Consider the following 21635-nt stretch of genomic DNA (forward strand, 5'->3'; position numbering starts at 1 on the left):
CTACTTGTAAGTTACAGGTACATCAGGCATGAAAGAGCAGGTTACAAAGACATAAAATACAGCACAATTCCCATCACATCCTGACATCTTAATCTACGTTTGTAGCGACATATATTCTATTACTCGACATGGACACGTTTCAGACTTTTTTCAACAATCATATATTTGATGTGACAGTTTCCAGCTTATCATTAATTCCATTATACAAAATATACACTATATCAATGGCAGAAGTGAAGACTGCCGAGAAAAGTTTGATAAATGAGAAGGGAACAAGTAGCCTACTGTTGAAGTGCAAGCAGATAATTATGCTAAAATGCTGTGTAGAGATCCAAAGAAAAATTATATAACTTTGCATGGAGTTTATGTAAATGAAGCTGTATTCATAAAAAGGATAAAAACAGTAGATATAACCTTATGACTATATTTGTTCCAGTATTATGATTCTATCCTCACACGGTGGTAAATAGGACTGCAGGGCCTCAGGGAACGGAATACTAAGCCCATGCCCAGAGCCAAACGCGTTAAAAGAATAACAATTTTAGTAATAGAAACAGTATGACAGTGACTTGGATCACTGCTGCCCATTACTCAGTTTTGCGTTTGTGACTGATGTGTAGTGATTTGGTGGCTAGGATGAACACGGCAGCGGTAGCACACAGGCTTTGCAACACCACCAACACCCCGCCCCAGGACCACACCCGCGACACCCAGCTGACAGGCCACCCAGCAGCAATGGCACCAACTGGAAGAGGAGAAATAATAGAGTTGCAATGACTCCTTCAATCAGGTGACCTATTTTATACTTTATTTTTGTTGAATTTAAAGTAGTATACTCAGCCCAGAAGGGATTACTGATACTGTAGAGCTTAAATATATCCTTCATTTACCTTTTCAGTACAAGATTTCTCTTCCAAGCTGAAGAAACTCGACAGGAAGCAGCTAAAATAATATAAATACGTCATGGGACTGAAAGTGTTAACACTGACGAGTCTGATTAATAAAGTACGTTCTCATCGTCTTTTTTTATATTCTATTTTGCTGCCAGTGTTAAGTTCAGATTAAATTACAGAGAAATTGTATGAAAGTAGATTCGAATATAGGATAAAGCCAGCTTACATTAAATCCTGTATACTGCAGGGAATGAATGGGAGTTGCAAGGTTTGGTGAATGAATTTGGGACAGTGTGTAGGAAGAAGAATCTGAAAGTTAATGTAAACATGAGTAAAGTTATGGTGTTTTTGAGGAATGAAGTCACAGAATGTAGTGAGGTTGGATGGTGAGGATATGGAGAATGTGAGTGCATTCAAGTACTTGGGTAGCATGATGAGTAAGGATGGAACTTTGGGGGATGAAGTGCGTGAAAGGGTACAGCAGGGAAGGAAGGGTGTTGGTTCACTGAAAGCAGTGATGAGAAATAGGGAGGTGAGTATGGAAGTTAAGAAGTCACTGCATGATAGTATTGTGATCCCTACCCTGACGTATGGAAGCGAGGCGTGGACGCTGCAAGAGGGGAACAATTCAAGAGTGAGAGCAATGAAAATGAGTAACTTGAGAGGAGCATGTGGAGTGACATGGAGGGACAGGTTGACGAATGAAGAAGTGAAGGAACGTTGTGGGGTGGATGTGGATGTGGTTGAGAGGATTAGGAAAAATACACTGAGGTGGTTTGGACATGTGGAGAGAATGGAGAATGAAAGACTGACTAAGAGGGTGTATGTAGGTGAGGTGGAGGGAGGGGTAGACCGAGGATGAGGTGGAGGGATGAAGTTGAGAGGTATATGAGGGAGGGGGGAGTGAGCTGAGGGGAGGGTAGTCAAATGGTGGGTGAAAGAGCGACTTGGAGACATTTTATCTGCGGCCACCCTTTGCGGGATTAGGGCGTCGGGCTATAGACAGATAGACAAATAGTATACTACAACTTGATAAGTGCGCGCACGCGCGCACACACACGCACACACACACACACACAAGGAGTAAGGAGAACAGACGTGCGCCGAAAGCGCTCCATACCGAGCCAGCACGGCCAGTGGCATTACCTAAATTAGTATCTTTATATGAGTCAAGCTCTGTACCAGGTTAGACTAAATGATTTTTTATTATTAAAAAAAAATAAGAAGTTTAAACAAGACTTGTTCAAAAAGAAAAGAGAACCGAGTGGCGAAAGAATGCGCTCAGTCAGCTGAGGTTTGTTTCGACTACATCTGCCACGGGGAATGTAAGTACACTGTGCTTTTAGTATTGCAAAATGGACACATACTTTAGTAAAGCAAATTTGGAAAAGAAAAGGGATAAAGGTAGAAAGCAAGATGATGATTTCTACCAAGAACTGGCTGAAGTGGAGACTCACAATAGACTGGTTGAACGTGTACACAAACTGGAGATGGCTTTCAAAAATGAAATTGATGAAATAAAGAAGCAGATGCACTTGCAAAAGGAAGAAATAGAAAAACTAGGGAGGCCAACAAGAAAGACACAACCATCAGTGAACTAACAGTGGAACTGAGTACACTTAGGAAGAAAATGAGTGAAATGGCAAGTACAGTAATCAATCACGAGAGTATTATGGAAGAGTTCAAAAATGATACAGAGACAATTAGGCAAGTAAGCAGTCTGATAGACCAGAGCAGTGATACTGAGAAGATAACACAGGTGAATGAAGCTGTGCAAAGCTACAAAAATGATGTGGAAACCACGTATGCTGAAATGGTGAAAGTAAAGAAAGACTTAGAAAAACAATGGTAGAGGAAAAAAAACATTAAAAAGGAAGTGAAAAGAATAATCCAAAACAACCCAAAGTTAGTCAGAGATTCAGTAGATATCAACAAATCTATAGTAATCACTGGTATAGAAGAGGAAGAAGTAAAAAACAGGATCACGAGACAAAAAGGAGATGGCAAATGTAATGAGCTTACTGAAAGAAGTATCAGAGGAAATCTGTAGTAAAGATATAGAGGAACACAAAAGGTTAGGGAAATACGAGAAAAGCAAGACAAGACCTCTAAAGGTAACTTTCCAGAGTGTAAACACTGTGGAGGAGATACTAAAAAATGCAAAGAATCTTATGGAAAAAGAGGAGTTCAAAAATGTATGGATAAAAAGATGCCTAACACAAGAGGAACTGGAATTACTGAAAGAGAAGAGGGAGGAAGCAAAAACAAAAAATGAGGGAAGATCAGAAGAGAACACATTTTTTTACAAAGTAATAGGATTGCAGGTACGAAAGTGGTACACAAACAGGAGGGAATAAAAAGGAGGAAGGTAGTAGAACCATGTCATGACAAGTATATAAATAAGATGATAAAGTTGATGTACTCAAATGTGGATGGAATGGTATCTAAATTACTAGAGATGAATGATTATGTCAGAGAAAATGAACCACATATAATATGCCTAACTGAAACAAAATTAACACCAAGGATATCCAATGACATACTAAACTTAGAGGAATACAATATATAGAGAAGAGACAGAAGTATAAAAAAAAGGAGGAGGAATTATAATATTAACTAAGAAAAATCTAAAAGTCAATGAAATAAAACTAGATATACCATCACAAGTAGAACTGATTGCAGTAGAGATTAACACATCTGAAGGGAAAGTAATTGTAGCCAATTTGTACATGCCACCCAGATCAAACACATGGGAAAGAGACGAATATGAGGACCTGGCAGAGAGTACAATTCAGAGTTTAAGATCATTACTACATAAAATGGAAGAGAAATCGGAAAGAATTATACTAACTGGAGATTTTAATACAAATATAAATTGGAATACTCTAGATATAACTAGCCAAGAAAGCTGTTGGGACCAAAAGCTCCTAGATCTCGTGCAAGAGTTTTTCCTAACGCAACATGTGAGGGAAACCACCAGAAAAAGAGGACTCGATGTACCTTCAATGCTAGATCTAATATTTACTAGGCAAGAAAATGATATTGACAGTTTAATATATCACCCTCCACTCGGTAAAAGCAATCATGCAGTACTAAATTACAACTTCAGGATAGCATATGACATAGTTAACATGAATGAAAGTTACAAAAATAGCCTAAACTATAAAAAGGGAAATTATCAAGACCTAAAGAAGTATTTCTTAGAAGTTGATTGGGAAAATGAGCTTAGAGGACAAGATTTAAATGCTGTATATAAAAAATTCTGTGAATTTTATGAAATAGGAGTCCAGAAGTACATCCCACAGCACAAAGAAGCAGATAAGAAAATACAGAAATGGTTCAATACAGAATGTAAAAAATCAAAAGAAAGAAGAGATTTGTTGTGGAATAGATACCGGTACAGAAGACACAATAGGGAAAGGGCGTATAATAATTACAAACAGGCAAGAAACGATTATACAAGAATAAGGAGGGAAGCCCAAAAACAGTTTGAGGAGGATACAATAAATAAAAGTAGTGATCAACCAATGCTATTTTACAGCTACATCAGAAGCAAAACCAAAGTAAAAGATATAATACAATCCATTATGGACGAGGGAATCACTTATACACAAGAGAAAGATATTTGTGAAGCGCTAAATAAGATTTTCCAATTAGTTTTTACAGAAGAAAAAAATTTTGAGAGGGACTATGTGGAACATGCATGTCCACACATACTACCAGATATACAAATATCAGAAAAAGTAATACAGGAGGAGTTAAGTAAATTAGACAGAGGAAAAGCAAGTGGTCCTGATGAAGTTTCATGTTGGGTACTACGAGAATGTGCAAAGGAGTTAAGTAAACCATTATTTTTAATTTTCAAGAAATCCTTGAGTCAAGGTAAACTACCTGATATTTGGAAGCAAATATTGTCCCCTTATTCAAGAAAGGAAATAGACAAAATCCACTTAACTACCGACCAGTATCACTAACCAGTGTTGTAAGCAAGGTATTAGCTTATAAGAAAAGCTTGGGTAAATCATCTAGCAGAACACAGTATGATAACAGAAAGACAGTTTGGTTTCAGAAAAGGAAAATCATGTGTTACTAATCTGTTGAGCTACTATGATAGAGTAACAAACACAATACAGGAAAGAGAAGCATGGGTGGACAGTATCTATTTAGACTTCAAGAAAGCATTTGACACAGTACCACACAAAAGACTTTTATGGAAACTGTACCATCAAGGAGGAATTCGAGGCAAACTGTTTTGTTGGATGCAAGATTTTCTCATAAAAAGAGAAATGAGAACAATACTAAGGGGAAACTACTCATCATGGAAAGAAGTGACTAGTGGAGTACCACAGGGTTCAGTGCTGGCACCAATCATGTTTTTAGTGTATATAAATGATATAAACAGTAACACTGGAAATGAAAGCTATCTGAGTACCGGGTATGTTTGCAGATGATGCAAAAATACAAAGGAGAATTACTAACACAGACTCTTGTAAAGAACTACAAGAAGAATTAAATAAACTTCGTGAATGGAGTAATACATGGCAAATGGAATTCAATGTGGACAAGTGTCAAGTAATCAAGTTTGGTAAAAGTGGAAAAAGACCTGACTGGGATTATACGTTAGGAAATAAAACCCTATACACATCAGAAAGAGAGAAGGACCTAAGTGTGACTATCTCCGGCTGACCACATCAGCGAGAAGGTACGGAACATGTATACCATCTATCTATTGCCAGACGCCTCAATCCCGTTTGAGGTGGCCACAAATAAAATCGCCTCCAAGTCGCCCTGTCCCCCCCCCCCATTTCACTGCCCTGCTCCCAACTCACACCCCCCTCTCTCATATACCTCTCCACCCCATCCCTCCATCTCATCCTCGGCCTCCCCCTCCCTCTTCCCCCCTCCATCTCACTCACATACACTCTCTTCGTCAGTCTTTCACCCTCCATCCTCTCCACATGGCCAAACCATCTCAGTGTGTTCCTCATAACGGTTCCTATCACATCCACACCACAACGCTCCTTTATATCCTCATTCGTCAGCCTGTCTCTCCATGTGACTCCACAGGCTCCTCTTAAATAACTCATTTCCACTGCTCTCACTCTTGACTTGTGTCCTTCCAACAACGTCCAAGCTTCACTTCCGTACGTTAGAGTTGGTATCACAATACTGTCATGTAGTAACTTTTTCACTTCTATGCTCACTTCCCTGTTTCTTATCACTGCTTTCAAAGAACCAGCAACCTTTCTTCCCTGCTGTACCCTTTCAAGCACTTCACCCTCCAAACCTCCATCCTTACTCATCACACTACCCAATTACTTAAACGTACAGTACTCACATTTTCCAATTCCTCACCATCCAACCTCGCTGTACATTCACTGACTTCACCTCTCTCGAAGACCATCACTTTACTCTTCCCTACATTCACCTTTAGATTCCGTTTCTTACACACTCTCCCAAACTCATCCACCAAGCCTTGCAGCTCGCCTTCGTCTTCACTCAACAACACAGTATCATCTGCAAACAACAGTACAGGGAGTTTCCAAACACTATCCTTTCTCACCAGGGCCACTCGAACATCCACTACCCTACCTTGTACCTCTTTTATTACCCCATCCATGTACAGACTGAACAACCATGGAGACATGACACATCCCTGTTTCAACCCAAGTTTCAAAGAGGAAAATTCACTTAGTTCACCATCCACACGCACTGCAGCCTTCGCACCATCGTACATACTCTTCACAGCATTCAACAACTTCCCATCTACTCCATATATTCTTAACATTTTCCGCAATCCTTGTCTATCCACCCTGTCATATGCTTTCTCCAAATCCATGAAAGCCGCATACAGCTTCTTTCCCTTCTCTAGAAACTTTTCCACTAAAGATCTAAGAATGAATATCTGATCTACACAACCTCTTCCCTTCCTAAAGCCTCCCTGTTCTTCTCCAACTAATTTCTCTGTTCTTTCTCTAACTCTGTCAATAAGTATCCTACCATACACTTTTCCTATTATACTAAGAAGACAAATGCCCCTATGATTACCACACACTTCTTTTTCCCCTTTTTTTGTACAAGGGAATAATTATACCTGACTTCCAATCCTCCGGGACTCTACCTTCCTCCCAGGCCAATCTGCACATCTTCCACATCCATTCTACTACTATCTCTCCCCCATGCTTCAGCATTTCACCACACACTCCATCAATTCCTGGGGCTTTCCCCAATTTAACTTTCTTCATTGCTTCCACAACTTCTATCCTACTGATTTCTTCCTGTCTTCTCACCTCCCTCCTTTTCCCAGCCATTCCCCAGCCACTTATAATCGTATTACTTCCATCCGCTATGTGCAACAATTCCTTAAAGTGTTCTCTCCATCTGCTCACTTTGTCTCCCTTCTCCACTAGTAATCTACCATTTTTATCTTTCACTCCCTTGTTAACTTCACTTCCACCCTGTCTCACTCTTTTCACCTCTTTCCAGAACATTTTCTTACAGTCCCTCCACTTTACACTCAAATTCCTTCCAAATTCCTCATCCACTCTCTTCTTACTCTCTCTTACTAATCTTTTCACCTGTCTCTTTCCTTCTACATATAACTCTCTCTTCCGCCTCTCAACTTCTTCCAGGCCCCTATTTCTCATCCATTCATTGTACCGGGTATGCTTTCTTCTTTTGTGCCACAGCCTGTTTCACCTCTTCAGTCCACCACGCTGTTCCTTGCACCCCCCTCCGTCTTCTCTTCCTTCCACACACCACATCACATGCCGCACATATTTCTTCTGTAAATATCCTACACACACCTTCCACGTCTCCCATCTGCTCCAATTCATATTTGCCCAATCGTTCCTCCACTTCTCTCTTATAATCTGCCTTTTTCTCATCCTCTTGTAACCTCTCCACTCTCCTTGCAACTACTCCTTCCTCTCGTCTTTCCCTTCTTCTATTCCTCTATCTTACTTGAATACTAATTCTGGCCACCACCAAGTAATGGTCAGAAAGTCCACTTCTCCAACCTCTATAAACTCTTGCATCCATTACACTTCTTCGCATCCTTTCATCCACACACACATAATCAATCATTGCCTTCCTTTCATTCAGTTCACCACCCACCCTTCTCATCACTCGCCATGTATACCTGTGGATCATTTTATGCCTGAAGAGGGTATTGGCTATCACCAACCCCTTCCCAGCACAAATGTCCACTAACGCACTCCCATTCTCATCTATCTCAGCAGGCACACCCCACTCACCAACTATTCCATCCACCTTCACATTCCTAACTTTACCATTCATATCACCAATCAAAAACACTGCTTGCAAATATGAGAATAGCATTCTCATACTTAAATGAAGACATGCTAAGAAGGATAATAACATCATTCATTAGACTAACCCTGGAGTATGCATCAGTAGTCTGGAGTCCTCATCTCGAAAAACACATAGACAAGATTGAAAAAGTTCAAAGGGCCGATACAAGATGGATACCAAGCTTGGGGGACCTAAGCTACGAAGAAAGACTAAATAAACTGAATCTACCAACACTACAGGAGAGAAGGAAAAGAGGTGACATGATAATGCTATATAAATGCATATCAGGGAAGGAGAAAATAGACATAAATGATTACTTAACATATGGGGAAGCATCAGCAAGAGGACACTGCAAAAAACTGCATAAGAAGAGAGGTGATAAAGACGTAAGGAAATTCAGTTTCCCAAACAGAGCAATTGATCAATGAAATGCACTACCGAATGAAATAGCGTGTCCTAAAACAATTCACAATTTTAAGGGTATGTATGATAAATATGGTTTAAGACACGAGACAGTACGAGCTTGACTCATTCCTGTAAAGATACAATTAGGTAAGAACAATTAGGTAAGAACACACACACACACACACGTACGCGCGCGCTCTGAGAGAGAGAGAGAAAAAAAAGTAGACCCACCATTAGCAGACAACGTAGCAATAGCATTTGAAGTCCCCGAGATATGAGCAGGGAAGGATTCAGTGGACACGATGCCGAAGATGGTCATGGGGCCGAACATACCCGCTCCCAGCATCATCGCCACCCCAGACATTACAACCTGCAAGATCAATACTACTGTTGCAGTTATTCATTTTTATACATTTCCCATTACACTCACTCTGTCCTTGTCCTTCTTCTCATTCTGGTTCTTTTCCTGGTTCTTGTCCTTATTCTTTTCCTGGTTCTTGTTATTGTTCTTTTCCTGGTTCTCGTTATTGCTCTTTTCCTGGTTTTTGTTATTGTTCTTGTTCTGAATCTGGTTCTTGGTACTGTTATTTTTGTTTTTGTGGTGGTGACCCAAAGTTGATCCGGACGTGAAGCCGATGGACTGCATGGTTAAGTCCCCCTTTACCTGCTATCCACCATTTTCCTTTCCAGCGATGGGCAGGGAGTTGAGGGACGTTTGTATAGCTGGACAGAGGAGGCATCTAGCTACATCGGTGCCACATCACGAATTCGTTCCTCTCCAGCACCACTCTGTCCTTAATTCTATGATGCATGGTGACAAGATGCTATTTTAAGTCGGCTAAGTTTATATAAGGATTTGTGCCAATGCAGTAGGGTAGTTATGAGCGGTGAGGGAGGCAGAAATGGTGGGTGTGTAGAGGGTAAAAAGAACATGGAAAGAGGAAGCAGCAGAGATATTAACAGTGGGGTAGGTAAGAGTGACCAACCTGTGACGTGGTTGTACTGAGGAGGGTAGGAAAAACATGGCGGCAGGAGGTAGGAGGAAGAAGTGAGGCAGGATACATTAACAATGAGGGAGGCAAAAAGAATCTACCTGTGATGTGATGAGAATGAGGAAGGTACGAAGAACGTGGTGGTAGAATGAAGCTAACATAGAGGTAGGAGACAGGGTGCTGTGAGGGAGGAGACATTAACACTGCGGGAGGCAAAAGGGACCAACCTGTGAGGTGGTGGGTGTGAGGAAGGTGCGCAGGACGTGGATGGCAGTAACACACACACAGATAAACCCTGACGCCACCATCATTCGCACGTTGCCTCGTAGCCTAACCTGGTAGGTCAAAGTCAACAGGGTTCAGGGACGGATCCAGAATTTAATAAGAGGTGGGAGTACAGAATTTCTTTTACCACTAAAAACAAAGATTCATCAGTAAGGTTAAATTCCATCAAGAACGTACTGGAAAACACGCGTTTCTTTTCAGCAACTCAGTACAGTATATTTATTTCGAACTACGACTATATGTTAATCGTCTGTACTATAACCTTTTTACCTTAACGTGACCAAGATTGTTTTCCTTTTGGAACCATTTCATGTAGCTGATTGGCAGAAAAAGACAATGTGGTTTTACATCCTTCTCATGGCACTTCTTTGTCAGCATCATATTCTAATGCTGATCTTTTGTTACAACTCAGCAATCAACAAGGAGAGATGGCAATTTATGTCCAAGTTAAAGAAAAAGGAGTATAGCAGCGACGAAGGATTTTTTTCTTCTTGTGACATTAAAAAAAAAAAAAAAAAAAAAAGCTGAAACATGAGGGTAGTGTAGACCCTCATTACCCCTTCCCCCCTCCCCTTGGATCCGCCATTGGTTAAAAATCAGTATGTTGATCTGCACAGCTTCCGACACCCTACTCTAGCACATGAATCCCATCCCCTACAGAGGACAGTCATGTACAGAGTCTCCGGACTGTTCTCTCCATCTCAACCACGTATCTGCCCTACAACGCATTGCCTTCCTTCTCCATTTCTATTAGGACAACCGGGAAGAGAGAGAGAGAGATTAATACTTTAGCTAAAATGTACTAAATTACTTTAACATGCAACAGTATGAATCCAAACAAAGGTAGAATCTGTCGCATACCTTGGTGATCAGCTTATCTGTAAGGATGCCAGCCAGGATGCGTCCACATAAGCCACCCATCTCCATGAAACTTGTGAAGGAGCTCGCTGTACACAAATTATTAGAAAGGTTAGGTAATGGAAATGTAGTAGACATTGTTTTAGCATTATCTTTGTTGCAGTATCACCATCAGTGTGTGTGTGTGTGTGTGTGTGTGTGTGTGTGTGTGTGTGTGTGTGTGTGTGTGTGTGTGTGGTCGTCCTTATTAGGGTATGAACATTAACTAAACAAACTTCTCCGCCCACACAACAGGGCCGGATTAACCCAGCTGTGGCCTGGTAGGCAACGCAGACAGTTGACCTGCAACATATAGATCTCTTTTTTCCGTTATTTCCAGTAAAATTTTGGCATGACCTATAATGGCCTTTTTGATGGCCTAATGGGTGATGGACCTTATTTGGAAGCCCAAAGCGTATAATTATTCCGATCTGGAAGTCTGGATGGCCTTTGACAGGCCGTGGCTGAGGCAGTTGCCCATTTTGCGTGTATCTGGTAATCCGGCCCTACCACACAAGTCTCAGTCTACTGGGCAGAGATAAATATAAGGGTTCATCCATGGTAATCCTAATGGACAGACCCTGCAGCTGTGTCCTTCCAAGCTCTTCTATGAGGTAGACCTGCACCCAGTCCGACATGGCCGTCCTGGTGCAGAAGACGATCATGTAACACCCACTGACGATCCACAAGAAGGGAGTTGACACCAGCTGCCTCACGGTCATCTTGGCTTCATTTCCTGCAGTATTTTTGCTGTCTTCTGATAAAAAAGAAAAATAAGATAAAAATGAAATAAGTAAGGTAAAAAAATGACAAAATAAAGGAAAACATAAGTCTAACTTGCCATACAGCAATGAGACAGGTAAGCGCCGAAACATCCCACATGCATATCAGCCACCAACTGTGCAAAATACGATTTGCTGACTATACTGTATTTTCGTGTCTTTCAGTTATCGCAATATTGTATTTCAAGTATAGTGCAGTTAATAAAATTATACTTGCCAATAACTGTCAGTCAATATTACAAAAAGCATTACCGTACTAAAATTCATATAGGGATAATCTTGGACTTACTGGCTGTGGTTCCGCTGGTGTGTGTGGCTGGGGTGGCTGTAGGGTCGGGGAGGTTGACGTCGGAGGGGTCATCAACCACCTGGACCATTGCTAACATGGCTATCAGTACCGACACCACACCTGGGGAACGGAAGCGTCGGGTTATGCATGTTATCTGGATCATATCATCATCATCGTCTTCTTTGTCATCATCACTAACTAAAAACTAAAAAATACGTCATCGGAATGACGGAGCTAAAACTGGGATGAAAGGTACAGAGCTGAGATCACATGGTCCAAGCACTCACCAGCAAAGACAAGAGAGGTGGCCCAGTTATAGTTGATGATGATGTATGCTGCCAGAATAGGGGACAGCATACCCGCCACGTTGGTGCTTGAGGTCAGCATACTCCACAAAGTACCGAATTTGGCTGGGCTGAACCACTGCGGGGAGAGAGAAAAAGTTAATGACAGTTTCTAAGCCTTTACTTATTTTTTTATTTTTTTATTAGTAAATTTTGGTGATGGTGTTGAGCAAAACTTTCTGTGGTGAACCAACTGGCTGTATATGCAATGGGCTAATGCTTCACACTTTCTTGTCGGCTGTAGCAGTGGTAGTACACAACAAAAGGACACTGCAAAAAAGGTATAAAAAGGAAAGGTACCGGTTTTATGTCGTTCGGGAAGGAAGGAGAATATAAAAGACTGGAAGGGGAATGTCAGCGAACAATTGTTCAAGATTTTTAGAAACTTTTAAGTGCGCATCTATATACCTCCAAGCTCCCCCTACCTTCTTGAGCAGCTTAGCACATGCAGGCCATCCAGCACCCTGAGCAAAGCCATTACAGGACCAAAGTACTGCCCACACTGCCGGGTTCTCAGTGCAAGGGAAGAGGAGGGTGCTGCCCCCACTCATAATCAGCCCTGAAAAAAATTATATATATATATATATATATATATATATATATATATATATATAAAATGTGACGGGAGGCTAGAAAACATGCAGGTCACTCATTGACAGCCTATTCAACACCATCCTCTCTAGTAATTATTTTTCAATATATACACATTTACAACATTTAAAAAAGAAAGTGCCCCCTAAAAAAAGAAAATACTTGTACTGTACTGCCTTTCCGTATTTACTGTACTGTATAATGTTTCTCTCATACTTCGAAAGGAGTTGATCGGGATTTTATCAACAAATCATTCAATCTCTGAGAGAGAGAGAAAAAAAAAGAGTATCTGAGGCTGTTTAAAATTCTCACCAAAACCTGTCCCCCGCATTACTACAATATACCCCACTGTTTAGACCTTTTATCAAACGAATAATATACGTTAAAATATCACAGCACAATCCAACATCGAAAGACTAACAATTATAAAAAAAAAAAAAAAAAACATTGTAGCAGTGGTATCAGCCAAAATCATATAGCTAGGGGTATAATCTCAAAACTTGTCCAGATAATTTACGTAATGGAGAGCACAGGGAGAGGAGAGTTAAGGAGGGAAGGAGCAGGCGATAAGAGGGCGAGATCAAATGGGAAAGTGAGTAATAAGGAGCAGTGGAGATAAAGAAGAGAGAGAGAGGGAGGGAAGGGATTAGTGGTATGGGAGGAGGGAAGAAAAGAGAGAGGGGCGGAGGGAGAGGTAAGAAAGAGTGGCATTTTTTTTCTCAAGACTGACTCCAGTGTGTGTGTGTGTGTGTGTGTGTTCGTGGTTGGTCTGTCCCCCTCTACAAAACCTCTTTCCTTATTGCCACACCTTCTCTCTCTCTCTCTCTCTCTCTCTCTCTCTCTCTCTCTCTCTCTCCACCTATCGCTTCCCTACCTTTCCTCTTCAGAGATATGATGTCGATTAACAGTGATAACTGATGTCTCTGGTCTTCCTTCATAGTAGAGAGAGAGGCTATCTCCCCAGCCGCACCCCTCCATCGAACATTCACCTTTTCTTAAATGGACTGGCATCATTTACATTTAACATTGCTATTGGAGAGGGACGCCTTCACGTGGTGGCACTGATATAACAGGTAATGCAAACGCCCCTCATTCCCCTCCCTATCCCTCGAAAGGAAGATGAAGGACTGTGGAAGAAGGACAACACACAAAGACAAATACAAACACAAGAACGGCGCAGGCTATCAGTAACCGACAACACAAGAGAAACACACATGGGAAATTCTCCTCTCTCTCTCTCTCTCTCTCTCTCTCTCTCTCTCACCTGTAACGAAGAGCATCCTGGCACTAACACGGTCGGACAGAACGCCTCCCATGAACTTGCTGATGGCGTAGGCAAGATTCTGACAGCTGATTATCAGTCCTGGAAAACAAAAAAATCAACTAGTTAGAATAATTAACTAATTAACCACCTAATTCGCAAACTAACACAGCCTATACGGAATCAGCTTCTTTTTTTGAACTCTGAATATATCTAGGTTGTAAATAGAACCTTTCTTCTCCTCCAAAATATTTCTAGTCAATATTCTAATACTGAGAGTGAATACTGCTATCATTCTCGAACTTATATCTCCATGTTCTTCTTATAAGTTAATCAGCTTCGTTAACCCTGTGTTGAATGCCAGGGAAATGGACAGTAATAGAATTTATAACCAAATATACTCTCAGTTAACAAGTAAGTGTAGTTTGAGGTGACAACTTTACAGGCTGGTTGTCTGGAATTCATTGACGAGCACTGTGAGTATGACGGAGATGGAAATTTAGATTATCATTATAGCTTCATTACAATGGAACGTTTTAGCTTCAATGTCATAATAATTGCGAAGGAGATGGAGATTCGCAGTAGATTATCATGATACCTGTGTTATAATGGGACGTTTATTTTCGTCATAATAGTATTGGCTCGTATCTCATCACAGCTTGGGAGGATTTGCTGCAGCTCCTCCTGACTATATATTTTTTTACTCTAACTTGACCCAGGTTTTTCGTCTTTCTGCAGTTTATTTCACGTAACTTGACAAAAAAAAAAAAAAAAGTACTATCACCCTTTATCCTTTTCATAGAACTTCTTCGTAACTAGCACCGTACGCTGGTGTTAATGGTGTTAATCCGTATTTACAACTCAGGATTCAAGATGGAGATTTAGACCAGTTTAGAGCAACAGGAGAATAGTTTATTTCTGCAAACTGTCGTCTGTGATTATGTATACAAACAAAGTCGATTTTAAGAAATAAACGGCATACGAGAGAAGACAGATGAAATAGGTAAAACAAATCGGCTAGGACGAGGTATTGCAACGCCTCCAAAAGTGATAAGAATACGGGCTATAGTATTTGAACTTACCTAGGGAGCTGGTAGTAATAAGTCCATTGGCCAACAGTGTGGGTGTGGCGTAGGACACACTCTTTCTATTGTAGTTGTAGCACACGTAGCCCAGGAACAATGACACGAAGATAGCCCGCTGATAGTCCAGTAGCTGCTCCTTTTTGCCACGGGGGCTACTTCTGCTACTGCTAGTGCTACGAGGCTCCATCTTCACGTGGAGACTCGTACTGGCCGTGGTCATCTGCGGGAAAAGTTCAGGGCGATATACTACATGTTTTGTCTGACGGAACTGTCTCGCTCCCACAATTTGAATACATCTCTGCATAAAATTCAGCAAGCGTTATTTGTGAGGTAGGAACGAATCTCACTCGTTACTTTTCAAATCAACCTTCCACAGCTGAAACTTAATTATCTTTGTCAGGTTAAGGTAAAAACGCTATTGTTTTGGAGCTTCGTAACGTATTCTCTTCAGTGATTTATTGTGCACACTGTACTCAACTTTCTTAGATTGCCTCTCTCTCTCTCTCTCTCTCTCTCTCTCTCTCTCTCTCTCTCTCTCTCTCTCTCTCTCCTGTTTGGATGATATCTCTATTAATCTCCTCAGAGGTGCTGCAGAGGGACGCCTTCGTGTTGTGGCACCGATATAACTAAGCGGCTCCACTACCTGGTTATACAGACATCTCTCATACTCCCCCGTTCCCCCTCAAAACAAGAAAGGTGGCTGGAGGACTTCGTTCGTTTGAAGATTTCCTCCACCTAGAGTGGAGGCCGGGCCATACATTAGCCCGGTCCTGGGGTTGCAACTACTACTGCTAATAATCCCTCAGTAGGATAATGTCATTTTAGTAGGTTCCAGCTGTTCCCTGTTGCTTAATCCCGGTTTGTCTGGCTGAGCAGACCCGTCGACCACGGGTTAGCAACAGCATCTGTCGGGTTGTCCTAAAGGTACAGTATAGTACGCATATCATATAAGAAACCGACGCCCCATTGCGGTAGGCAGCGCCTCATCTGTGCCCTTCACCTGCAGTTCACCGTCCTCCTTTCGGAAGTCATGGAAGTAGTTGGAGGACATTTGTATAACCTGACAGTTGAGCCGCCCACTTACACCGGTGTCACCACATGAAGTCGTCCCTCCCCAGCACCAAGTCTTGCTCTGAGAAAATGTTCTGTACTGATGGCAGGATTATTACGAATGATCACAATACGATTACAAATGTTGGACTGTGCAAATGTAATGTGTACTTATTTCTACCACTGAATGGAATAATAAACTTGATAACACTAACGGAATACTCACCTGACTCATCTTTCCTGTGTAGTTGTTAGAGGTGCCACTCGAGTAACTCCTTCCCCAACCTGCCTTTCTTATTTCCTTCCCTGCCCTGCCTTACCCTTGAACCCTAAACTTTTATCTCGAACATTGCTTTAACATTCCACTAACGAAAAATGGCATGTCCTGTTTTTGACCGCTTCTGCGATTTATTTTTTTCTACCATCAACGAAGAAAATGTCGGTAATACAATGCAAATACTTCACAGTCCGAAGAACGAGGATGGGCATATAGGGGTAAGCAGGCACTTAGATGCAAATGATTTTTTTGAAAAAACAGGAAGCTCAGTGATACATCTGCATGCGAGAACTTGTGGCGGGATGACTGTACTAGTAATACAGATTAATGTGGTGGAGGTGAATGGGAGGGAATACGTCTATACACCACCACGCACACCTTCACACTGCTGCATCTTCGTGCTTGCCCAGTGTCCACCTACCCCGTGCTGTTGTGCATGTCTCTCCAGATTCTGATATGACTGAGTGTTGCCATAAGTGGAATACTGTACACAGAACCTCCTTCCCCCACGGGAAAAAATGCAGTGATATAACTATACTTTCTTCCCAGTTTCCTAAGAAATCGCAGTACTTCCATCTATATCTTTGTGATTATTTAGTTTAATCAAGCATTAAAAGATGCGAGAATGCTAATGGTAACTTACCGGTACTTGAAAGCAGTGCTCAGATAACCCATTTCCCTACATTTACAAGAGGTGAGGAGATACAGGGTTTTTGATCTTACTGATGACGCAAGTCAGATAAAGATATATATAAAAAAAAAAAAAAAAAAAAACAGAAGGTGGGCCAAGGGACTGTTCTGAAGTATTTCTCCTGCGCCTTGGAAAAGAATACTGTACATAGGACTGCTTGCAACCTAAGGGTCCTCCGGAAGGCATCCTTACCTCAGTATAGGCTAGATGGTTGTCATTTTCGGCATGCTGTAAATACGTTGACTATATTTTCTCTTACTCTCTCTCATATATATATATATATATATATATATATATATATATATATATATATATATATATATATATATCCCATTGGAGCCCAGTGTCCCGAGTATTGGACAAAACTGGGATTTCTCAAGTCTTTACAAAGTAGGGAACCCCCGGGTAGGGACCTATGAGCTTCGCGACTCTGAGCCGATAGGCGGAGGGCGGTACGCTCAGTACCCTCCCAGTGTAATGCCTCGCCCAGCACCCCCGGGATCCAATGGGATATATATAAAGGCGAGTGTTTGTATATTTGTTACCTATAAACTCGGCTCTCTTACGGTCTATCCCCCTATATGATACATATTCTGAATCAGCATGATCCAGGGAGTGTTTTGGTATATACTTTATTAGGATTAATTGTATGTTGAAAAGTTACATTAGGTACAGTACAGTATATTGACCGAAGGCCCAATTAGCCCTCCAATATATATATATATATATATATATATATATATATATATATATATATATATATATATATATATATATATATATATATATATATATATATATATATATATATATATATATATATATATCCACCATTAAATCCTTTACTGTCTTTTTATTTGGAACGTGTATAATATGAATATATATAGACAAATGACATGCTATCAGGAGAGCTTGTTATAACCTAGGGCACTCACGCCATGCACATGCTGCATGTAGCAGTGAGTCTATAATAGTCCAATATTAGCAAAAGGCCTAAATTATAGCTAACGATCTTATCTCTTACACTGAAGCCTACTGGGGTATGATTGCAGCTTGTAAGTGTGTGGGGGATGCTATCTGTAATAAAAAGTGTTATCCCAGCATCTCAAGGAGGTCAGTCATATTAGGTTTCAGATAAGAAATACATGTCAGGCTTATGAAGCAGTTTAATAAGTCATGAGTTCAGTACCTTGAAAGTTTTTTATATTGTCAATAGTTTTAGGTAGGAGCCATATTTTCAAGATAACTTTATGATTTTTTTTTTTTTCATTTTTTTGCAATACTTTTTAACCCCCTCATACGTGATTTTTTTTTTTCATAGTTTACCCATGTATGTGTTCTAGGTAGCTGTCTTTGTATTTTTAAATGTATTATTCTGTTTCTGGACATGTAAGTATTGTGTGTGTGTGTGTGTGTGTGTGTGTGTGTGTGTGTGTGTGTGTGTGTGTGTGTGTGTAACAAGTATTTTGGCTGAACACGAGGATGGAGTTTAAACACATTTTCTAAGAGCATGAATATAATCATACATTGCTCTCATAAGCCTCGCTTAATACAAAGGCAAATTCTGTATTAATCACATTTGCTGATTTTGTTATACAACTGTCTTCAGTTAGCCACGGGATACTATCATCATCATCATCATCATCATCACCATCATCATCATCATGAGCTTTTTTTTCCACCCATGGATGAGCTGAAGTACTATATGATCCAGAAAACAGTGAAAAAGAAAGTAGGAAAGTGAGAAAAACAACAACAGTATGGCCAGCGAAATGGGCCGACACTCATCCATGCATCATCTAAGCCACTGGAATCCTGAATTCACCGCACAGACTTACCATCTCCAGATAGTCAGTCCGTCTACTATTTCAAAAAAGAAAAAAAAAAAGGTTTATGTTGAACTCTTGCTATGTGTTCCGCCATACAAACAGTAATTAACCCAGCAAGCTTTATTCTCTCTCTCTCTCTCTCTCTCTCTCTCTCTCTCTCTCTCTCTCAGTAGCCTACATACCTCTCTGACTTTTACACTCATTTACAAGGCCGGGTTAAAAGGGGGGAGGGGCTACTTGGGCAATATCCCTGAGGCCCTCACACAAGGGAAACCCAAATACGCCATGGCCCCTCTTTTTTGCCTTACATGTTCAGTGCTTGGCCTTCTAGCGGGCCTCCACATGATGTTGTGCCCAAGGGGTCCCCATAACTCTTAATCCGGCCCTGCTCATTTACGGTAACCATCCACCTCTTTCCTGAACTACCACGCTTTTTGGCAACTTCAAACTCGGACACATTTCATCCATTCCTTCCATGCTTCTTTCCATATGTTTCACTGCTATTATAAAACCTCTATATCATAAAACAGAATTCCATACACATCATATATATACTGTACAGTCTGTTAAACTTTGCACAGCCCTACCCTATTCATTCTTTCGTAGACTTTTTCAAAACCCCAAAATCCCATAGATATCTTTCATTTCTTCTCATATGCTTTCTCCACCTTCTTAGCCTATATACAGTAAGTACAGTACCATTATTCTTCACATTTTCGGTAAATAGGACCCGAACAATTATGATAGTGAATGAAGCCCTGATTTCAACCTTTTTCATTTACATGTTTAACCTCGTGAAACAGTGTTCCACACTTTATAGGTAATTAAAGTGTTTGAAAATATTAATTTATTCATTTACTAGAACAGAATTCCATACTTTATAGGTAGTTAAAATGTTTGAAAATATTAACTTACTTATTTGCTAAAACAAAGTACCATACTTTTAGGAAATTAAAATCAGTTTCAGTTATTAACTTATTTATTTATTGACGAGGAAGATCTGCCTGCTCACCTGCTAACATTATTCCTCAAGCTTACAGTGTACCTGAGTTTCCTCTTACCGGCAATGAAACACGTACCTTCACCTTACGCTACATGAGTTTGTACATTCCAATATGGAGGAAAAAAAAAAAATACAGTACAGCCAGGAAAACAACTATCTTCCCAATTCCGTATGAAGAAAATATACAACTGACGAAATACACTGAGAACTTTAACGCTACTAATTCGTGTCTCAGGTGCTTAACAATTCCGCTATGTGTTCGTCAAACTTTGGGAAGACACATTTCCGTGACTCTGCATTACACACACACACACACACACACACACACACACACACATATATATATATATATATATATATATATATATATATATATATATATATATATATACTGTATATATATATTCAGACGTAAGATAACAGGTTTCATAGGTATAAATTAAATATTCCTTGACACTCTAACATCTTAATCTACTTCTTATCTTTTCTTTTCTTCTATATTCTTTTTACAGTACTGAACACAAATGCACTATGAGAATTTTCTGTAATATAGTTAATTGTGTCTGAAATGTTATGTTTGCTACTAATACGCAGTTTATGCTCACGTTTAGTTTCGCACTTTCTCACTATTCGTTTATTAGTTTCGACATTACAATATTTACTGTACAGTACAGCACGGTCACGTTATTAGAGTCATTAAAATACACACACACACACACACACACACACACATAAGGAGATACATGCACAAACCTAGGCCGTATTGGTGCCACTGGAGGCTTCGTAATATCTCTTCCTTAGCGATTTATTGCAATATTACCCTTCAGCATTATACTGTACGCTATTTATACCATTTTAATATCGACAATATATACACCAATAACGCAAAATAGGATACTGAGATGCGATAGACAGATTAAATCGCTAAGGGAGAGGTTTTACGAAATATCCAAAGCCACTCCGAATACGACGGCCAAACATTAGGACATTTTCGAGACTACCCATGTAATATTCCTTTTATTTTCCTGAGCCGAGATTCACAAACTTATAATCAATTACCTATCGAAACTTGAAACTTTTTTTTCTCTCAGGAAGGAAAAGAAAAGGAAATTTACGTCCTTCTTTTGTGTCTAATTCTTCCTGCGGAAAAATATCGTTGTTACGAGGAGGAACTATTGGTAAGAAGTTCTGTGTGGCTCAGTCTTGAATTGCGAGGGATATTAGCGAAGTCCATCCAATTCAAGTAGATATATAAATCTTGTCCTTGTCCCCTCCCCCCCTTCTCTCTCTGAGTGGAAAAGGTGGGTGGGGAGAACCCTCATATAAACTTTTCTCATATTAGTAGAATTGCAAAGTGTACGTGGCAGCTTCATTCATAGTACGAGTACCTTCTTGGTATGAGCCGTAACACTTTTTGAAGTACCACTAGTCTTTATAAACTCTTGTAACTCTCTCATGTGCTTCCACTATTTTCTTCATCATATCCCGGTGTAAATGAATTTGAAAAATCTAACTGATATCTGAACGGAGGTGGGGCCATTTACTGTCAGACATTGTAAAGCTTTCTCTCCTTTCTTTAAACCTTTCACTTTTCCACCTTCCGATAACGATGCACCGGATTGTTGTTGAGCATTACTCTGCTTTGAT

At 40.3% G+C, this 21635-nt stretch overlaps 1 protein-coding gene across 1 annotated transcript; it reads right to left on the reverse strand.

Annotated features, from left to right (window-relative positions):
- Positions 1-587: 587 nt before the first annotated feature.
- On the reverse strand, positions 588-16423 carry LOC145410423 (glucose-6-phosphate exchanger SLC37A4-like). The gene is made up of 12 exons (XM_080280575.1): positions 16415-16423; positions 16109-16288; positions 15136-15358; positions 14057-14155; positions 12627-12760; positions 12145-12280; positions 11858-11977; positions 11367-11543; positions 10751-10836; positions 9832-9939; positions 8844-8982; positions 588-745 (listed from the first exon to the last, which is right to left on the reverse strand). Exons 1-12 carry the CDS (start codon positions 16421-16423, stop codon positions 588-590), a joined length of 1569 nt encoding a protein of 522 aa, XP_080136701.1.
- Positions 16424-21635: the final 5212 nt, after the last annotated feature.

The sequence above is a fragment of the Coenobita brevimanus genome, chromosome 85, assembly GCF_032717465.1.
Source record: "Coenobita brevimanus isolate Jiangsu-jjx chromosome 85, ASM3271746v2, whole genome shotgun sequence".
NCBI classification, from domain to species: domain Eukaryota; kingdom Metazoa; phylum Arthropoda; class Malacostraca; order Decapoda; family Coenobitidae; genus Coenobita; species Coenobita brevimanus.